Source organism: Castanea sativa, chromosome 5, assembly GCF_040712315.1.
Source record: "Castanea sativa cultivar Marrone di Chiusa Pesio chromosome 5, ASM4071231v1".
In the NCBI taxonomy this organism is placed as follows: domain Eukaryota; kingdom Viridiplantae; phylum Streptophyta; class Magnoliopsida; order Fagales; family Fagaceae; genus Castanea; species Castanea sativa.
Genome location: NC_134017.1, coordinates 30,899,349 through 30,920,294, shown reverse-complemented (window position 1 = coordinate 30,920,294; position 20,946 = coordinate 30,899,349). Strand labels below are relative to the sequence as shown.

General features: G+C 37.7%; 1 protein-coding gene across 1 annotated transcript; it reads right to left on the bottom strand.

Moving 5' to 3' along the window:
- Positions 1-203: 203 nt before the first annotated feature.
- Positions 204-3,612, bottom strand: LOC142637492 (ribonuclease 3-like protein 1). Its single transcript, XM_075811766.1, has 3 exons — positions 3,146-3,612; positions 1,271-1,390; positions 204-504 (listed from the first exon to the last, which is right to left on the bottom strand). The coding sequence occupies exons 1-3, from the start codon at positions 3,307-3,309 to the stop codon at positions 345-347; spliced, it is 444 nt and encodes a 147-aa protein (XP_075667881.1). The 5' UTR covers positions 3,310-3,612; the 3' UTR covers positions 204-344.
- Between the last annotated feature and the right edge of the window lie 17,334 nt (positions 3,613-20,946).

Genomic DNA, 20,946 nt, shown 5'->3' with positions numbered 1-20,946 from the left:
TTGACCTACAACCAATGTTATAAATAAACTTTGTCCTAACCTAAATCCTAACTATGCATATATTTTTGTGTAGGCGTATTTCAACCTAAAAAATATTACACAAATCCTCATATGGGAGGATTTAGATGGAAATCAACATTTATATCAAATCTTCCATTTTGGTTAGACCTATAAGGCTTCAACTATAAACCCTCTTCTTGTACTATGTAGGAAGCATTATTCCTCTTTACTTTTCTACTTTTCAATGTGGAATTCCAAAACTTGAAATTTTAGAGCTTTAAATCACAATGAGATTTCCATTTAGTAATGGGAATGGACAAGGCGCACACATATCAGGAGCTAGTCTAATTGTCATTTGGAGAGAAACCAATTTGCTTTAAGTACCATAGTGCCCCTTCAGCTGCATGCTCTGTTGCTTCTTTCTTTTTCATTCGGGGGGCACCAAAACACTCCAAAACCGTAGTTGAGGCTTCTTTTATTTCAACAATAACCTTGTAGGTGAACCTGTTTAGAACAATAAATTAGTCAATAACAAAGTACGCTTCCTTGGAAGTAATATTCTATCATATACCAGTTATTGCTAATTAATTCTGCTTTCACTCCTAGTTTCGATGTAAGGGGCTAATAGCAATAATTGTCATCTCATTAGGATGCACCACAATATGTACAAGATACTCATGTGACATTCTTGAAAATTTAGGACATTATGCAGGGAAGCACCACTAGCTGTCATCTCATACAGATTGTGCTCATTTTCATTTTAAAAGATGGAAAAGGTGATAAAAGACAATATATTAACAATACAACCAATTAAGAAACTATTTGCTTCACATTGAGAGAGTTTGTGAGAGAGGAAGAGAAAAACTAGATAAAAAATAATGAAGTATCGGCTGTATCTGGAGTATCTATATTGGATACATATCCGTTATGGATTTAACTACTAGTTTGGACCCCCACAAAAAAAAAAAAAAAAAAACCCTACTAGTTTTAAGTATCTGCATTTTCTAAACATAATGGCTCCCTTCTACTAAAGATTAGATTTTAGTTGCAACTCCTAGCATTTCTTAGGTTTTTTTTTTCTTCTAAGACAAGTAGTATGTTGTAAAAACTTTCATTCATGAATTTTCCCAATGGTAGAATTGCCTATGGCCGTATTGATGCTAAATAAGACTAGACTATAATTCTAGAATTAATCACATTATAGTATAATTTGAAACCATTCTCGCATGATTCTGGATTTGAGTTTTCAAGTAACAGATGTTAAACATACATTTTTGCATGGCTTGGCCCTTCTTCTTTGCAGCATTCAAATAAAGGTGGTTTCCAACAGTTTGCAGCACAGATCTCATACAATTGTGATTTTGACCGTCCCTTCTTTGGAGCACCTACACTGATTAAGAAAGAAAGAGCTTAACAAATTTCATTTTAACAGATTCAAATACGCTTTTAGAGGCAACTTTAAGAGAATTCATTATTGATAGGCAAGAGTGTATTGACCCCTTGTGATAAATTAACCAATTGATTTAGCCAAGTTAATTAATTAATTCAATTAACATGAAAAATGCGTAGTAGCACAAAAAAATCACCAACTAAGTAAATATGCAGCGGAAAATAAAGTTGATATGATTTTTTTTTTACGAATGGGGAAGATTTTCCAGGCAAAAACTCCACCGGTGATTTTAAGGTCACCACTCTTGAGAATCCACTATTATCACAATAAGCGGTTACAAGTAAAAGAATCTCAGTACCTTATACCAACCTATAGTTGAATCCTTACCCCAATACACAATTTGACTTGTTCTGTAGCGACAATCTCTCATTTTCAATGCATGGCTCCCAGTACGTGACTAACCAGTAGATGCGCGGATTTCAGTACGCGACTTAATCACTAACTTGAGAAAGATATTGACTATAAAGTTCTTTTGTTCATTAACATGATGAAGATTACGAAACTCCTTGGTCACAAAATCCAATGGCGTACAAACGCAATAACTACTTCAAAAGAAAGTTGAACTATAGCAAATTTTATCTCTGGTTGCAATTTGCATTAACAAAACTTTGCTTCACACTTGCACAACCTTTGATTTCCCTTAAAATAATCTTTATATATTTTTAGGGTTGTGAGAAAAGAAAGTCCAAACATCTTTTCACAGATTGGATGAAAATCAGAACTAAAAATTTGTTTTTCATAAATCTCAATAGATAGGGTATCTATCGAGCAGCTGTCGAGTATTGGGCTAAAACAGCTTTTTAAATTTTGATAGATACTAGCTGTCGAGATTTAAAATCTAGCACTTCTTCACTTGATTCTTGGACAGATTTGCATGGCTTAAACATTTGAACTTAAAAACCTTGTTCTTTGAAGTATTAAACACATCCTAGATCTACTTAATTACAAGTAAATTACGTTTTATCAAATTAACATATGTTCTAACAATTATTAACATATATTCCTAACATGAGTCACATACGTCCTAACAATTATTCCAAAGAACACTATTTTATAGATACCTTAAGCAAAGTTCTCTACACATTTTATAATATCTGGGTAAATTACAAATCCCATTGGCAATTTGCCAATTTGCTTGGGCTTCATTCTTTAGCAGGCTACTCCATAACATAAAATCATTTGTTCAGGTTTTTTTTGGCCAGTGGTCATTGCTCAGACATAAACATGTTCTATTGTCCTTTTTTGGCTAGAAGACAAAGTTCTAATTGAATCTGAAACATATCAGCAGGCGAAAGACACTTGCCTTTTATTGTTTAAATAATAATCCATGATTTAATGAGTAGTTTTTAGGTATTCGTACGGAGAGAACGATGCACTCTCTTTTTACATTAACAGTGAGGTTATTTTTTAAATTTACGGTAGGGTCGTTATAAATATAAGAAGAGAGCATTATTTCACCTAAGAATTTTCCTGATTTAATATAATGCCACACATGCCGATATTTGCAATTACAAGTACTAAGTAACTCCCCAATTGACAATTTACTAATATATCCTTACAAAGGACATGCCCCCTTGTCAATACACTGCAGAGATGACATTTTTTTCTATGAATATGTAATGGAAAATCTATGGGAAAAGAAGAAGCCCAGAAAACATAATCATTATTAAAACATTGCACTTATTTTCTATATACCTTAAACTGTGATCTTGGTCTTGATCTGTGCCTTCATTTGCCTTAGCAAAAAAAAGTACCTTCATTTGTAGAGTCATACTGAAAGGGTCTCTCCCCACTGTTCTCAGTGTCTGATTTATTGGAGGATAATTCTTTTGTGCATTCTCTGGGTTCAGCCGAAGCATCTTCAACCATCAAGTTCTGTTGGTTGAATGGTGTCAACCTGCTTTATTTCCCTCTTTGGTGATTGGCTTTACAACTTTTTCTAATGGTCTGGTTTTGGGTTTCTTTAACTCGAGCTGGAAAACAAGTAAACAACACACCGAGAGGAAGGGAAAAAAAAATTCTGATATTTAATATTATCTAATTTCAATTTGCAAACAGAGAGAGAGAGAGATGGTGGTTTGTGTTTTTTGTGTTTAAGTGGGAATGTAAGGATGGCTTGCTGATCTATTGGGGAAGGTGTTTGAGATTAACAATACATTTTTTCTGGTTTTGATTTTGATCTTTTGTTCTCCATCTGCCTTCTAACTTTTGTCTTATCCACTAATGACTAATAAGGTGCTATTGTCCACCGTTCATACCCTCTGTCTTATTACATAACTCTTAACGGCCTATTTGTGTATCTTGATGACAACTGGAAATGGCTGTGAAAGAGTACCCAATTACCAACTAACAAGAGGCATAAGTTGTTTTAGGACCACACAGTTCGCTGCAATTTAATGACATGTTCAATTACGGAACTTTAAAAAAAATTTATTTATATAAATTTACTATTTTTTCGCTATTATTTACTGTTACACATGTGACATAAAAATTGTTTCCATATACTTTTCCTTATAGATTTTGATTATTGGGAAGATGAAAAAAATGGAAAGACAAAAACTTTTGGGAGAAGAGAATATTGGTAGGATAATTTGTCTCCACAGTGTATGTTTGATAGCAAGGATAAAAAAGTAAAATGATGAAAAATTAATATAAATTTTCTTTGCTTAGTTAAAAAGAAAAATGAGAAGATGAAAAAAGTAATTTGTATAAATTTATTGTTATGCCATTATTGCATAAGATTTTTTTTTTCTTTTTTTTTTGAGAGAAAAAGTTGGAAAGAATTGCTTTTGTTAATAGTATATAAGAAATACACACAATTCACTATAAAAGCAAAAACAACTAATAGAACCAAAAGGAAAAAAAAATGAAGAGCAACTAAACCAACAAAAGAAGGAAATAAAATAAAATAAAACTCAACAAGTAAAACGACTAAAAAAAACTATAAAAAAGAAAAGCTCTTATCGTTTTCTTCAAAAAAAAAAAAAGAAGAAGAAGAAGAAGCCCAGATCACATGACCGATTTTATTACGGGAAAATTACATTTTGTCCATCTGTGGTTTGCCCCAAAAGCACTTTGCCAACCTATGTTTTAAAAATTAGCACTTTACTAACTTGAGGTAAGGTCTATTTGTCTCTAGTTATCAACATTTGTTAGAAACAAGGGTAAATTTTTATTTTTGTTACCTTTTTATATCTTTCTCATCTCAAACTAAAAAAAAAAAAACTAAAAAATCAAGAGAAAAGATGATCTAAAAGCTAGGTTTTGTAAAAATTAAGATTGTTCTTAAATTTTATAAGGACCACATCCAATATAAGGACCAATAGGATGGTGTTGACATGTGTTGATGCTCATTTTTGCAAATCTGAATCCCAAAGCCCATGAGGAAAAAGCCTAATAAAAAGTAAGGACCAAAGGCTCACCAAGAAGACCAAAGAGCAAGAAATGCCCAAAGAAAAATAGAAAAGAAACAAAAGCCTAGACTTACGCCTGGGCTAAGAAAGAAATGCAAGGAAAGTGATCTGAGCAGAATACAGATTTGGTGCAAAATACAGTCCTTCATCAGAATGACTTTGGCAGAATAAGGCCAGTTCGGTCAAATACCCTCTGATTTAGTAAACATTATTTGGCCTACAAAGATTTGTGGTGGACCTTTTTGTGTGTTGGGCTTCAATCCCTCTTGCTGTACTATGGCCCATGGGTCTAAGGTAAGAGAGTTGGGATTGGCCTAAATAGGCTACACTTTAGGCCAGCTTGTGCACAAGTCGAGCCATCCTAATATAGACGCATTCTGGCAGAGTTATCGTGAGCTGAGTGTATGGCATGCCCAAAATTAGAACAACTATTATAGATGATATAGCAGGAATACAGTATGGCAGAATAACTAAAATACAAAGACAAATGATACTAACACTGAATTAAAGGAAGGTAGCTTAATAAGGTTATGGCAGAATAATACAACAAATGTAAATAATGCAATAGCAGACGATTTAATAACTGAACAATAAAGTAATCACCCAACAAGCATAAAAGAAAAACTTGTCTGCCAGAAAAGTAGGCTCAGCTTCTCAGTAGATGCGAGTCGAAGAAGAGAATCAATCCCTAATGTGAGTAACCTCAAGGAAGGCTTTTGCCATAGAAATTACACACTTTGGAAAAATGGCCTAAATGATTTAAGCTTCAGCCCTTAATCTCTTAGAGAGTGGATCTGTCAAGAGGGAGAGAAAAAGGTAGTCTATTGATGCATGCTTCTATTCCTACCACTTATGTCTCTGTAATTTTTCTGTACATTCTTTTCTTTTCTTTTCTCTCTATTCTTTCTTCTTCTACCTCTTCTTCCTTCCATGCCTTGTTCCCCCTTGCCCTGTTCATAGCTACCCCTTTTTATACCATTTGCCTTTTGGATTTGTCCTTTTTACTCTTCAACTGCTTTTGACTCTTTGTGGATGTTCTTCCAAGACTGCCCACTATCCTACCAACTGCTCAGTCACTACCATTACTTTAAATATATTGGTCACACCACTCTTCATTCTAGACAAAATTGCTTGTCTTGTTGCTTACTTTTTTCTATTTTTCACCTCTCTCATCCAAATAAGGGTTAAGCCTTTCCATTACCTACCTTTATGGCATGCATCAATTAGTTCTAGCCTACTCTTACCTCTTTTGGGCGAGATGCCATCCCAGCAGGATACCTCTCTTCAAAGAAGTTTGAGTGGGAACCCTAAAATAGACCCCTTTTTTTCCCCACCACTAGACCACACCCTCTACAAGCTTTGACCTGTGGCCCATCTCTCTTGTATTGGTTAAGTACAAGTAGGTGGTGCTATGGCCCTTTGTGCATGCGCTACTTCGTTTGAATTTTGTTTCTTTATGGTCTTCACACCATTTCTACTATCTCCGTGTTTGTTTGATTTTACTATACGTGTTGGTTGGTGTTTATCTTTTGTGGAGTGAAGGATGTGTGGGCTTTTAGGCTCATATTCCCTACCTTTTACTCCTTCTTAGGTTGGGCATTGCCTAGGAAAAAGCCCTCATCTTTCTGCTGAGCCCATCTTTTCCTCTTCTATGTCGGTGAGCCTTTTGGCTATTGATCCTGCCATATCACTTCATCGTGTTTGCTATAGCATTACCTCTCATTTTATTTCTTGTTACCTCGTTGACTTGTGTGCAGATGTTCCTATCGTGCCATCCTACTTCTTAATCAATCTTTTGCTTAGGACTCCCTAGACCCAGTTTTTCACTTCTTTACCTCTTTTGGGCTTTGTTGTCCACCGTTCCTACTATGCTAGCCCATTTCAATATTTCATTCATTGGGCTTCCCCGACCCATTTACTTCATTTTTACCTCTATTACTCCCATGGGCTTATTGCTAGATTCTTTGGGCTTCATCAACTTGAATACCATATCTTTACTTCATATTACTTTTTTGGGTTCATTGGCCTTTATGCCAACCTATTGAGTTTACCAATCCATTTCTTACGCTTCCATGACCCATTTACTTCCTCTTTACCTTTATTATTCCCATGAGCCTACTACTTCATTATTTGGGCTTCCTCAACCCATTTACTTCTTCTTTACCTCTTTTTTATTCTTGTGGGCCTACTAGCCATCAATCCTGTCATTTCAGCCTGCCAGACTTGTTTCCTTATTCTTATATCATATTCCTCTTCTCACCTTCTCTATATTGTTGGGCTTCTTCTGATGTTGGATCCTTTGTCAAAAGTGGGCATTAACATTCATCCCCTTGAGCATATGGATTGCCCCTACAATTCATATGCAAATGCTCATGCAATTTTTTTTCCAGGTTTTTTAAACAGTGGACCCCACCTTGTTTCCATTTCTATCATGAACAGACTTGTCTCTTCGAAATTCCCAATTTAGTAGATATTCTAAAACACAACCTCCACTTCATTAATACGATGCTTCTTTTGGTGGCTGGCATGTTGCTTCCCTTCACATCACCTTTATTTGCTTCAGCCCTTTTATTTTTCTCTTCCTCATCATTCTCTCATAACCTTTACTCTTCTTTTCTCTTCGCCGTCTTGTCTTCCCAAAACTTCCTTGCCCATTACTTTTTCCATTCAATTCATCTACAATGTTGCTGGTAAAAGGTGATAGTTCTTCTCACAGTAAAGAGAAAGAGGTTGCCACCGATTGTTGGGTTCTAAGAATTTTGGTTCAAATGTATTATAACTTCATTTTGTAATGTTGGAAAACTATGATCAAAACGTTTAGTCTTGTTTTTAGACTTGCTCAAAGTATGTTTATGTGTAAAGTTGGAATCGAGTGTACTGCAGGATTTACTGTGTAAATCTGCCTAGCTTGATCGATTGAAAATTAGACTCGATCGATCAAAGCTCGTGCAAATTTTTTTTCTGCAGAATTTTCCTAACTCAACCCAAGCCCATTTGACATGTAGGGTTTTATGTTTTGACCTAGGTATAAAAGGGAAAACCCTAGCCATGTTTTCAAGGTTGTTGCAGTTGTTGTTTATGCAGTGTATGTGAATCTCGTGTGAGATCTAAAGGTGTCTGCCTTTACATATACTTAAGGTTATCAAGAATCAAGATAACATCAAGAACTTGATGATCATTCAATTGCTATATTAAGAGCTTAAAAATACACAAGTGGGAGTGCTTGTACTTGCTGTGAATCTAAGAAAAAAGTAGTTCGTCGACTCGGAGCTATCACGTGGTCGTGGTAGTAAGTTCCTACTCGAGGTAGCAATAGAATGTTAGTGGTCTAAGTTGCTATTATGTAAACTTCAATTCTTTCATAGTGGATTTGTTTTACCTTGAGGATAGCTAGGTTAAATCCTCCCTAGGTTTTTTACCAGTTTGGTTTTCTTTGGTTATCATATCATTGTGTTATTTATTTTCCGCATTGTTTCAATAATATGATTTATATGTGTTAACCTAGATCTGTATAATTTACCTAAGTTAATCACTTGGCTAAATAACTAGGTTAATCTGGTGGTGTTTAAGGGGTCTAAAATGTACAAGTGGTATCAGAGCAGGTTAGCTCTTGTGTTTAGATCCTTTGATCTAAGAGTTGATCCTTGACCCCTGTTATCGTGGAATACGATCACTCTCTTGTGATCCTACCTCACTTTGATAGGAAAAACTATGCCTACTGGAAAGTAAGGATGAAAACATTCCTGAAATCTATTGATGAGAGAATCTAGAATTCCGTTGAGTACGGATGGGAGAAGCCCACTACTCCAGTTAGTGAGTGGTAAACTTCTCATAAAGAAGTTTGGAACAAGTCTTTCCTCTTCATTAAGGATTTCATGACATATACACCTTTTTTGAGCTAAACTTGGGCTTCGCACTACTGGCGTAGTCAAATCTTTTTGGGGATTTCATCACCCCATCTGTAGATGTCCAAACACAAACATCAGCAGTGTTACTCATGGTTAGATTCTGGGGCTAACTTTGTAGAAACTTCTGGGTCCATAGGTGGACGGGAGTAGCTAAAAAGACCCCCTCGATCCTTCCTGCTCCACAACTTCCATGAAGCGAGGGGTATGGCGATTGAGTCCCCTTAGGATAGGAACAACCTACTAGTTTAGCCTTTGCATACAGTTGGCCTAGTTATGTCAAACCTGTGAGGACTAGATTAAGCCCAGAACCCATGAGGACTAGGTGAAACCCAAGGAGTGAACATTCAAGCCTAGGAAAGGATACCCTTATAAGACTAGAGGTTAGGGGAAAGTGTTTTGAAATAGGTGCGCCCTTTTTGGTTGCGCCAAAGAAATTGTGCTCTACTCCAGGTTCTTTCCATCCTGCATGCACAACATCCATGATTAAATCCCAAGGAAAAGAAGCCCCGTTGCTTATATATGCTAGATCATACCCTATCCTTAAGGGTTTACAACCCTACAAGGGCATTCATGCATACACCAAATTATCCTGTCACCTAATTGTGCAAAGATAAAATTTGTGGCAAGTAGTCGAAACTTTGTTCAGAAGGAAACACTACTGAAAACCTGTCAAGAATACTAAAGCATCAAGAGTTTAAGAGCTTTCCTAGGAAAAATCCAAAAAGATTGCCAAGAGTTCCAAGTTGCCAAAAGGTCTTAGATGTCTAGAATCCAAGGGCTCCCTCAAGAGATCCAAAGGTCTAAGAGATCCATGCTGTCCAAGTTACCAAGAGATCAAAGTGTCCAAGTTACCAAGAGATCAAAGTGTCCAAGAGGTTCCCCGAGAAGTCCACATTATCAAGAGCCAAATTTTCCCTTGTAATTACATTTCCTTGTATTGTAAAAGGCCCATTATTGGAGCCATTGAACTCAGCATTGTAACAGCAAACCTTGTACAAGTATTCAGTTTCCATGTAATCAAAAGCAAGGCTACGTCCTGCATTGTCTAGCATGTCATGAAAGTTTTGGTTACTTGCTAGTCTCATGCATTAATCTCGCATCATAGTAGAAACTAACCATGATAAATACCCAATCAAGGGTGCAAAGCCAAAATTTTTTGAAAATAGTAGGTGCATGTTAAATCGCAAGGGCACAAACTAACTTGATTTTAGTGTTGTGTTTCCACATTGTGAAATACACCCCATTTCTTTCACCTCCTATTCTTTGTCAGGATCAAAAGATTGTTAAGAAGAAATAGTCTAAGCTACCACCACGTCATGATCCCATCATCACTAGGTCTCGCGCAAGAGAGATGTCTACTAGTGGTACTTCTCCCCATAAGGGAAATGCTCAGGGAATTGCTTAAGGAGCAAGTGGAAGAAATGATGTGTATGGTGCAACAACTGGTTGTAGAAGGAGGATAGAACTCCTTTGGTCATAGTCAAGGAGGTCCCTAAACTGAGAATGAAAATCAGCCCCTACTAGAACAGGATCGGGGCCACAATATATCGCCTATGGCAATGACCAAGAAATAGATCCTTCTAAGGACAAGAACCCTGAATCTAGGATTAGCCAAGTCAAGAGCCAAATGAAAACTTTGGCCGAAAAGCTTTAAATCATAGAAGGCTCTAGCACCCATGGAAGCATTAATCTAGATAGTCTGACCAACTTCCCTCAAGTCGTTATGCCTCCCAAGTTCAAGGAACTAGAGTTTGTTAAGTATGATGGAACAAGAGATACTTGTGCGCATTTGCGCATGTTCTATAGGAAGATGGCTCCCTATGGGGATAATCACCCTCTGCTTTGCCAGATTTTTCCTGATAGTTTGACTGGCCCTACGGCCACATGGTATGTGAGATTGGAAAAGACCTTTAGCTAGAAGGAAATGGCCAACTCTTTCCTGGAATACTACCGGTTCAACACCGAGATAGCTCCCGACCGCATGGTCCTTATGAGAACAGAGAAGAAGAGTGGGGAATCTTAATGAGAATATGCCCAGAGGTGGCAAGAGCTAGCCACACAAGTGCAACCTCCCATGATGGAAAATGAGATGATCAAATGGTTCATTGACAACCTCAATCCTCCTTACTATGAAAAGATGATCAGTAGCCAAGTCACTCATTTTGCTAGCCTCATCCCTATTGGATAGCATATTAATGAGGGTATTAGGAGCAAGAATATCATGGATCTCAAATCCATAAGTTTCATGGTTGAACAACAAGTCAAGAAAATGACCGGCTGCAAGACTAAGGAAGCCGATGTGCACATGGTCGACAATGCATCTGAAAGGCCTAGGGGTATTATTGCTGCTTATGCAACCCTACCTGCTAGACCTTATCAGTAACAGGTTCAGTCTACTCAAGCACCTAACCAAGCCTTTAATTAGAGAGGAAGGCCAGACCCACCTCGTCCTCTTAGAAGGGAAAGCTGGATGTATACTTCGTTTCCCATGCCCATGCTCTCCACTCGGCTTTCATCCTTCCAAGAAATGTGAACACCATTTTGGGGCCGAAGGGCATACCCTTAAAGAATGTTACCAGTTGAGAGACCATGTCCAAGATCTCATTGACAACAAGTTGATATAGTTTGATAATGCAACCGCTCCGAACATCATCACTAACCCTTTGCCTCCCCATCAGGAAAGGAATGTGAATGCCATTATCACAGTGAAAGAAAGGGTTCCAAATTTCTCCTTACCGTCATTCCCATGGAAGACCCTGCTCCAAGCCTTGGTCTAAGAGAGCCACCTTGATCTTGAAGGTATAGGAACCCCGGGATTTGATTGGGGAATCTGCTCATTCTCTGACAGTAGAGACAAGCATGCCTTGTTTGATTGTAAAGTGCTCCGAGCATAGGTTTAGAGTCTGCTAACTATGGTATTATCTGGATCAAAAGAAAGGTTATATGAAGAGGTGATTGCATGGTAGCTAGCCTGTGTCCTCCAGCTACCCAGTTAGGAACTAGCTACAATGCTGCGTTAGTTGGGTCAAAGAAAGATTGGGACGAATATTTACTAAATGCCTTAGTAAGGTTACGCCAGTGCCTCTCTCTTTAGTAGTCATTGAGGAGATCATAGAATCACTTGCAAATTCAGGGTCATCAGATTCAGGAAAAGGGCAAGCCCCGCCAACCATCAAGGGTACACTCCTATAGTTCTTACATCGTCTACAATCGCAGGGCCAGCTTCATCATTAGTTCAGGAGAGAACTGCCATTGTCCCTACCATTCGAGGTTTCGATCCTCTTATTCTACTTAAGCCTGCCTCAGAAATCTCTAGGGTATCCAGCTCAAAAGCCCTTAAAGCCATTCTACCAAGTCCGGTAGTCATTTTGCAAACTTAGTAGGGTGTTATCATTCGCATGCCAAAGCTGTTCCCTTATGAGGATAACCATTGTGTCCTCTTGAAATACGATGTGTCCTTGATCTCCACTTGAACTGAAAAAGAGGAGGTCTGCTCTAATATCTCTTCAGGTCTATTTGGGCTTATTAGGAGTGGTCGCTGCTATACTCCTGATGAGCTAGAAAAGAGATTGGTAAGGGTACAGCTGAACCCATCAAGAATAGGGTCACAACCAAAGAAGCCAAGGAATTCTTGAAAATTATCAGAAACTTAGAATACAATGTGATTCAGCAGCTAAACAAGTCAGCAACTCAGATTTCTATCTTGGTGCTATTACTAACCTCCAATGTCTACCGTGAGGCTCTATTTAAAGTCTTGAAAGAGACATGTCTTCCTATAGGTGTCACAGAATCTTCCTTTGAGGGAATGGTCTTAATGGTGTTGACCACCAACCAGATTTACTTTACAGATGATGAGCTACCACCAGAAGGTAGAGGGCACACTTTGCCCATGCACATTATGGTAAAGTGTGAAGATATGATCGTCTCCAGAATACTAATTGACAATGGATCAGCCTTGAATGTTTTCCCGATATCTACTACGGAGCATTTGAATGTGGATACCTCTCTTATCCTCCTTAGAGCCTTTAGGAGGTGCAAGGCAAGATAGAGTTAATGATTAGGGTTGGCCCCAGGTCTTTCATGGTCATCTTCCAAGTCATCAAGGTGGATTCCCCATATAATATGCTCCTTGGGAGGCCCTGGTTGTAGGTGGTAGGTGCAGTTGCTTCTACCCTTCACCGGAGACTAAAGTTCCCATCTAGGGATCAGTTGATCACTATTATGGCTGAAGAACCTAGCTATCTTCAAGGAGACTTTTGTCCCCTACATTGCTGCTAATGCCTTTCCAGAGGCAACTTTTCATAGTTTCAAGCTAGTCTCCATGATTTCCAGAGCTTCAGAACTCGAGTCAGCATGGCCCTCCACTACTTTAATGGCTGCCAAGGAGATGCTCAAATTTAGCCAAGGCCTCGGTGCCGTAAGACATGGGAATGCTTCTCTGATTGAACTCCTAGATAACAAAGGAGGATTCGGTCTAGGCTATGTCCCCTCTGATAAAGGACTTTTCCAGGCTTCCAAACGAAAGAAAAGGAAGTGCACTGGCCAAGGGATGTCCATTCCCCACATTAGTGTCACTTTTTCGACTCTGGCCGAGGTCATCAGATCAGAAATGGCATAGGAATCATACGAGGAGGAATCAGATCTAGCTTATCTCATTCGCTTGTGTCCTGAAGAATTATCAATAAATGCCATCATATCCCCTAGGGATGATCTGACTTCTACTATTAGGCCCTGCATGCCAGGCGAGATAGTAGGCCATTGGACCATCGAGCCTTGCTTTATGGTTGCACCAGCTGAGTAAAGAGTGTTCCATGATCGTGTGGTTGGGTCCTCTAATTGCCTGAAAGAGTTGGAATAACATATCTAGTTTGTTTTGCATGTCGTTTACTATTTTTTGCATTCCTTATTTACATTTCCCAAGTTTATTTCTTGAAAAAAAAACATTTCCCTTTTATCATTATCATGCATGAACTTTTTTATCCCCCTATTTATAACCCATTAATGAAATTATCCAGTGTATTATTCAGTAAATTCTTGCATTTATCTCTTTATTTGCTTTCCTATGAATATGTGTCCAAATTGTCTTATGTTTCCTTGTATATGTTCCATTCTATAGGATCTATTTTGATTCCCAAGCGAGTACATCATCATGTTGCCATAATGAGGATATTGTTGACGTGAATGAGATAATAGAGTTGGATCATAATATTGAAGGATTAGAGGAAATTCCCAGTTTGCCTTGTGATATTTTGGAAGCCCTAAATAGAGAGAGCGAAGGGTCTAAGCCTAACATAGAAGGGAAAGAAGTGGTTAACCTTGCCGACGAAGGCGAGAATGAAAACCCCTCAAGATTTGGGTAAACTTTCTTGAAGACTTGAAACATGAGCTTATAGTGCTACTCAAGGAATTCAAAGAGATCTTCACTTGGTCTTACCAAGATATGCCAGGGTTAGATGTTGAGATTGTTGTGCACAGTATTCCAGTTAAACCTGAATGCCTTCCAGTGCAGCAAGCCTTTCGAAAGATGAAATCTGAGATCATTTTAAAGATCAAAGAGGAAGTAGAAAAGCAGTTGAAAGTCGATTTCCTTACCGCAATAGCCTACCCAAATTGGGTCGTCAACATTGTTCCTGTGCCTAAGAAAGACGGGAAAGTACGTATGTGCGTTGATTACATAGATTTGAATTGGGCCAGTCCCAAAGACAATTTCCTATTGCCCCATATCAATACATTGATCGATAATTCCACTACCAACATGTTCTTCTCCTTTATGAATCGATTCTTGGGTTATAATCAGATCAAGATGGTCGATGAAGACAAAGCTAAGACAGCATTCACCATTCATTGGGTAACCTATGCATATGATGTCATGCCGTTCGGCTTAAAGAACGTCGGTGCTACTTACTATTGAGCCATGGTAACCTTATTCCTTGATATGATGCATAAAGAGATTGAAGTCTACGTAGATGATATGATTACCAAATCTCGCACTTCTAGGGATCATTTGGTAGATTTGAGAAAGCTGTTCAAGCGCCTTATCAAATACAGGTTGAGACTAAACCCTAACAAGTACGTCTTTGGAGCTAGTTTAGGGAAACTACTTGGCTTCATATTCAACCAAAAAGGAATCGAAGTGGACCTAGCAAAAGTCCAAGCCATCTAGGACATGCCGACACTGCAAAGTGAGAAACAGATTCGCAGCTTTTTAGGAAAGGTCAACTACATAGGTCACTTTATAGTGCAGTCTGCCACCACATATGATCCACTCTTCAAGCTTTTGAGGAAGGACACAAAGATAGAATGGACAGATAAGTGCCAAGTGGCCTTTAACAAGATCAAGCAGTATTAGTTGAACCCTTCTGTTCTGGTTCCCCTGACATTGGGATATCTGTTGATCCTTTACCTAGCGATACAAGAAACCTCCATGGGTTGCATGTTAGGCCAGCTAACTGAGCTCAATTAGAAAGAATAGGTGATTTATTATTTATGAAAGAAGTTTACCAGTTGTGAGATGAATTACATCACCCTTGAGAAGACGTGTTACACCTTAGTGTGGGCCTCGCACAATTTGTGACAGTGCATGCTCTACTACACCATGTGGCTCATTTCCTGTATGGATCCCATTAAGTACATCTTTTAAAAGCTAGCTCTTATGGGGAAGATCTTCTGTTGGCAAATGTTGCTCTTCGAGTTCAGCATTGTGTTTATGACAAGAAAGGCCATCAAGGGCTAGGCCATAATCGATTACCTAGCGAACTAGCCGCTGAATGGTCCAAAACTTTCAAAATCCCTCTTCCTTGATGAGGATGTCATGGTACTATAGCTAGAACTAGACAATGTGGAACCATGGCGTCGGAAGCTTTATTTTGATGGAGCCGCCAATTCTACCAAAAATGGAGTGGGAGCAGTCTTAGTTTCCCCCAAAGGCTAGCAAATCCCTATTTTAGTCAAGCTAAATTTTAATTGCACCAACAATGTCACAGAATATGAAGCATGCATAGTCGGCCTACAAATGGCCCTAGAGTTCAACGCCTATGACTTAAGAATCTTTGGAGATTCCTATAGATCATCTCCCAAATCAGAGGAAAATAGCAAGCCTGAGACACCAAGTCGATTCCGTATCAGAAATGTGTCAACCGCTTGATTCTAAAATTCCGAGACATCACATTTGTTGATTTGCCCCGAGCATATAACTAGTTTGTAGACACCTTGGCTACCCTGGCTAGCGTGGTCAAGTTATTAGAAGGAGACGATATGCGGCAATTGTGCATAGAAGTCTATAGGCACTCAATTTCACACCCATGATTTAATCAAGGAGAATGACTCGAATGACCATCCATGTACCCCAAAAATCATAATTGCATCACGTGCATCAATTTGCTCTTGCAGTACATGCATCATTTTGTCTTTGCATTACATGCATCATGTCATTCATTATATATCATGAAAATGATCTTGGGATTCTAACGGTTGCAACGGTGTTTCCGGTTTTCAAATTGGACCATCGGATCGAAAGATATCGTATGATTAAGTTTGCATGGTCAGCATGCATGGTGTCTAGGTAAAGTCGACCACACATGATTAATTTAAATTTATTTTGATTGGTCAAACAATTAAAATTAATTAAATAATTTTGTGATTGGTTGATAATTAGTGTTTGAAATAGGGTTGCATGCATAGGAATAAAAGGGATGATTGGATAACAATAAAATTGTAGATAATCTGAACTTTATTAGGACTTATTTTGAGGGATTTATTCAAAAGATAATTTTCAAGATAATTGTTTAAGATAATTGTTCTTAAATAGCCTAAATTATCCAAAAAGAGATGAAAAATCATAGATGGAGGATGGAAACACGTCTAGGTACAAGGATTGGCCAAAAAACCCTAGAAGAGGAGTCCAAATGGCACCCGAACATGAAAGAGTGTTTAAAGTCCAAAGGGCAATTCGGCACTTTTGGAAAAAGGGTTGAATTTTCTTCTTGTGGGCTTTGGCCCAACGGCCGTCAGGTGACAATAAGGCACACCCTTTTTGACCATTTGCAAAAGGATGCGTCCAAATTCAAACCCTAATCGTCTGTACCTATTTTTTAGAGTCATTTGACCTCTATAAATAGAGGTTGAACCTCATAATTCAATACCTTTTTGCCACGCTAGGAGAGGCATACATTTTAGGCTCTTAAATCACCCATATTTTATGATCCCTTCTTTGAGTGTTGCTACTTAAATTAGGGTTTTTAGGTTTCAAAGAGAATTGGATAAATTTCTTTGAACCCTAAAACATCATTTCAAGAACAAAGTGTGCTCATGCAAGAGGTTGTTCTCTATCAAGATGATGCATGTTTAATTGTTTTCGATGTTCATATTTTACCATGATCAATTTAGTTCATCAAAATATGTTCTTGATTTCTTTACTGTTGATATAATCTACTTCTTAATTTTAAAGATCTGCATGTAGTCAACCTTTTAAAAAAATAAAAATAAAACGGATCTGCATCTTTCTTAGATGCAGATCCGAATTTTTCTTAAAATAAAAACGGATTTGCATCTTTCTAAGATGTAGATCTAATTTTTTCTTAAAATAAAACAGATCTGCATGCATCTTTCTTAGATGTAGATCTGAATTTTTCTTAAAATAAAATGGATCTGCATCTTTTTTAGATGTAGATTTGAATTTTTCTTCAAAATAAAAGGGAAACCGCATCTTCCTTAGATGCAGATTTAAAGTTTTTCAAATCAAAACTGATTTGTGTCTTTCCCAAGATACAAATTTGAATTTTTAGTATATGCAGATCTTTAAAATAAAAGAAAAGATAAAACCTTATTATGTTTGTGTTTGTTGCATAAATTTAAATTATGAGTGAAACTCTCTTCTCAAAAAATCTTTTTCATTCTTATACAACATAAAAATAGATCTGATTTTTTTTTTTATAAAAAAATATCATTTTTTTTATCATCACAAAACTGATCTGAATTTTCATCTCCAAAAACTTTTTTTTATATATACAACATAAAAACAAATCTGATATTTTTTAAATAAAATTCCATTTCTTTTCACCAACTAAAACAGATCTGATTCTTTTCAAAAGAAGAGACTTCACTCATAAATAAATTTGTGATTTTTTTTCTAATGTTTATCTTTCACATGTTCAACAAATCATTCATGACATCCATAAATTGGTACATTGGTCATAAGAGTCTAGAAGACCAAACTCTGTCTGGGCTGAATAGGTGCCGAATACCTTCCGATTCCGTAACCTAGCCTCCGGATTTAGGTCTTTGGCTAACTAGATCTAGTCTTGTCTTTATTTATTTTGGGTAGATTGTAACTAGGACAAAAAGCCATGTATATTTGGTAGTTTATAACTAGGACCCAAAGCCATATAGTTTTCAATTTTTTGAATTATGTAGTTTATCTTTCACATGTTCAACAAATCATTCATGACATGCATAAATTGGTACATTGGTCATAAAAGTCTAGAAGACCAGACTCTATCTGGGTGGAATGGGTGTCTGACACCTTCCCATTCTGTAACCTAGCCTCCGAATTCAGGTCTTTGGCTAACTAGATCTAGTCTTGTCTTTATTTATTTTGGGTAGATTGTAACTCAAACAAAAAGCCATGTATATTTGGTAGTTTGTAACTAGGACCCAAAGCCATGTAATTTTCAATTTTTTTAATTATGTATTTTATTATTCAGTTAATGAGAAGAACAATTCATTCATGTATTTGGTACTTACTTTTTCTTATTTTTTTGTATAAAAAACTAAGTAGCGACTCCACACCACTTATCCTAGAAAGCACTCTAAAAATCTCTTTTTTTTTTTAGAGGCAATTTCTTGGTCTCTCATAAAGGCTGTGGCGTTCCAGCCTATTGCATGAACATTGAAGAATGCATGGGTGTCAAAGTTGAAGCCAACGGAAAGCCATGGTACCATGATATTAAGGCTTATATCAAGGATAGTGAATACTCGTCGTGCAACGGACAGTGAAAAGAAGTTTATCTGGCACATGGCTTGCCAATTGTTCTTGAGTGGAGAAGTCTTGTACAAAAGGAACCACGATTCTACCCTACTTCGATGCATAGATGCCTCTGAGGCTAATCTTCTGATGGAAGAGATGCATGAAGGCTTACTCGGAGCTCATGCCAGTGGACCCTTGTTGGCCCGCAAGATTATGAGAGCCTGTTACTATTGGCTCACCATGGAAAGTGATTGCATTAAAAATGTGAGGACATGCCACTTTTGCTAAGTCTATCAAGACAGGAAGAATGCTCATTCTCAGCCTTTGCACTCTTTAGCAGCACCAAGGCCCTTCTTAGCCTAGGGTGTGGATGTCATCAGACCCGTGATTTCGAAAGCTTCAAATGATTATTTCACAAAATGGGTGGAAGTTGCTTCATACAAAAGCGTCACTCAAGCAATGGTAGCCCGGTTCCTAAAACATAACATTAATTGCCACTACGATGTGTTGGGAGAGCTCTTTACAAATAATGGGGCGAACCCAAAATGGGAAAATGATCCAGCAACTCTGCCAACAGTTCAAGATCAAGCATAGAAATTCCTATAGTCCTCAGATGAATGGTGCAGTGGAAGCCGCTAACAAAAACATAAAGAAAATCTTGGTGAAGATGACAGACACATACAAGGATTGGCATGAGTACCTGTTGTCTGCTTTATGTGCATATCGCACTTCTGTTCGTAGTTCCACATATGTGACCTTGTATTCATTAGTATATGGCATAGAGGCCATCCTCCTTGTAGAGGTAGAGATCCCGTCTCTCCGAATTTTGTCTCAGACATAGCTGTCAGAATCTGAATGGGCCCGTTCCCAATATGAACAACTAAACATGATAGATGAAAAGCACATGATCACAATGTGCCATGGATAGTTGTACCAATGCGTGTCGAGTGAGCATTCAACAAGAAAGTTAGACCCAGGGTCTTCGATGAAGGCGATCTAGTCTTGAAGAAGTGCAACCAGGCCATGCCTGATCATAGAGGAAAGTTTTCCCCAACTTACAAGGCCCATATATGGTAAAGAAGGCCTTTCCTGGAGGAGCCTTGATTCTAGCCGACATGGATGGGCATGAATTCAATATGCCCACCAATTTTGACACTATCATATGATACTTTGCATGAAGGAGCCTCTCAGTGCACCTTATTTCTATATTTTTATGTCAAAAAAAAAAAGAAATATGTAGAAAGGTAGATCGAAAACCCAAAAGGGTGGTCTATGCAAAAGGAGAGCCAAAAGAAAGAAAGCTTGAGAAAATACAAAAGGTATATTGAAAACCAGAAGGGAGGTCTAGGTAAAAATTAAGGCAATCAAAAGTCAGGTGAACTACATGATGATCTGATCCTTCCTAGTGAAGGTATGTAGGCAGCCATCTTGGTTCGGTCACGTCTTAAAAGAAAATCAGTCAGCTTGGCCTGCTTGAATTTCTGCTCAAGATCAGAAAATAAGATGGATCCAGCATCCAAGACAAGATGTAAAGACACCTTCGATATTACTCTCTATCTTCAATACTGCCACGACCTGGTGGTCCGCTCAAGATGTCTTGACTTGTACCAATTGGAAATGTACCTTAATGAGAATAGGAAAAGATCCATCTAGAATAGGATGTATCCATGGAAAAATAAGATATTGATATGCATGGATTTTACATCTATCACTTATTTGTATAACCTTGTATTTTCAAAGCATTTGCTTGCATATTCATTAACATGCTTTTATTGTGCCATTCTATTTCTTTCATATATTGTGGCATCATAACTGAAGGAAAAATTTTGGTTTTGTATCTTATACAAAACACATAGCAGAAGCAACAAACAAGGATCTATTTCATTCATGATTGATAACGTGCACTATATAAATTTCAGAATTTAAGAACAAGATGACATACCTTGGTGTGGAGAAATTCAAAACAAAGATTAGAAGCACTTAGGAACACTTTTAATCTTCACTCCAATTCCACTTTACGCCCAAGATGTGTGGTCTCTCAATCAGTTTTTCAAAGGAAGAATGAAAGTGTCTCACACTCTCTCACACACTGTTTCTTATTTTTCTTTTTCACTTTCTTAAAAAAAAATTCTGTATGTTTCTCCCTTTATAACTAACTGATTATCTAATTGGGCTGGCCTATTGGGCCTTTCCAATTGGACTTTAGTGTGT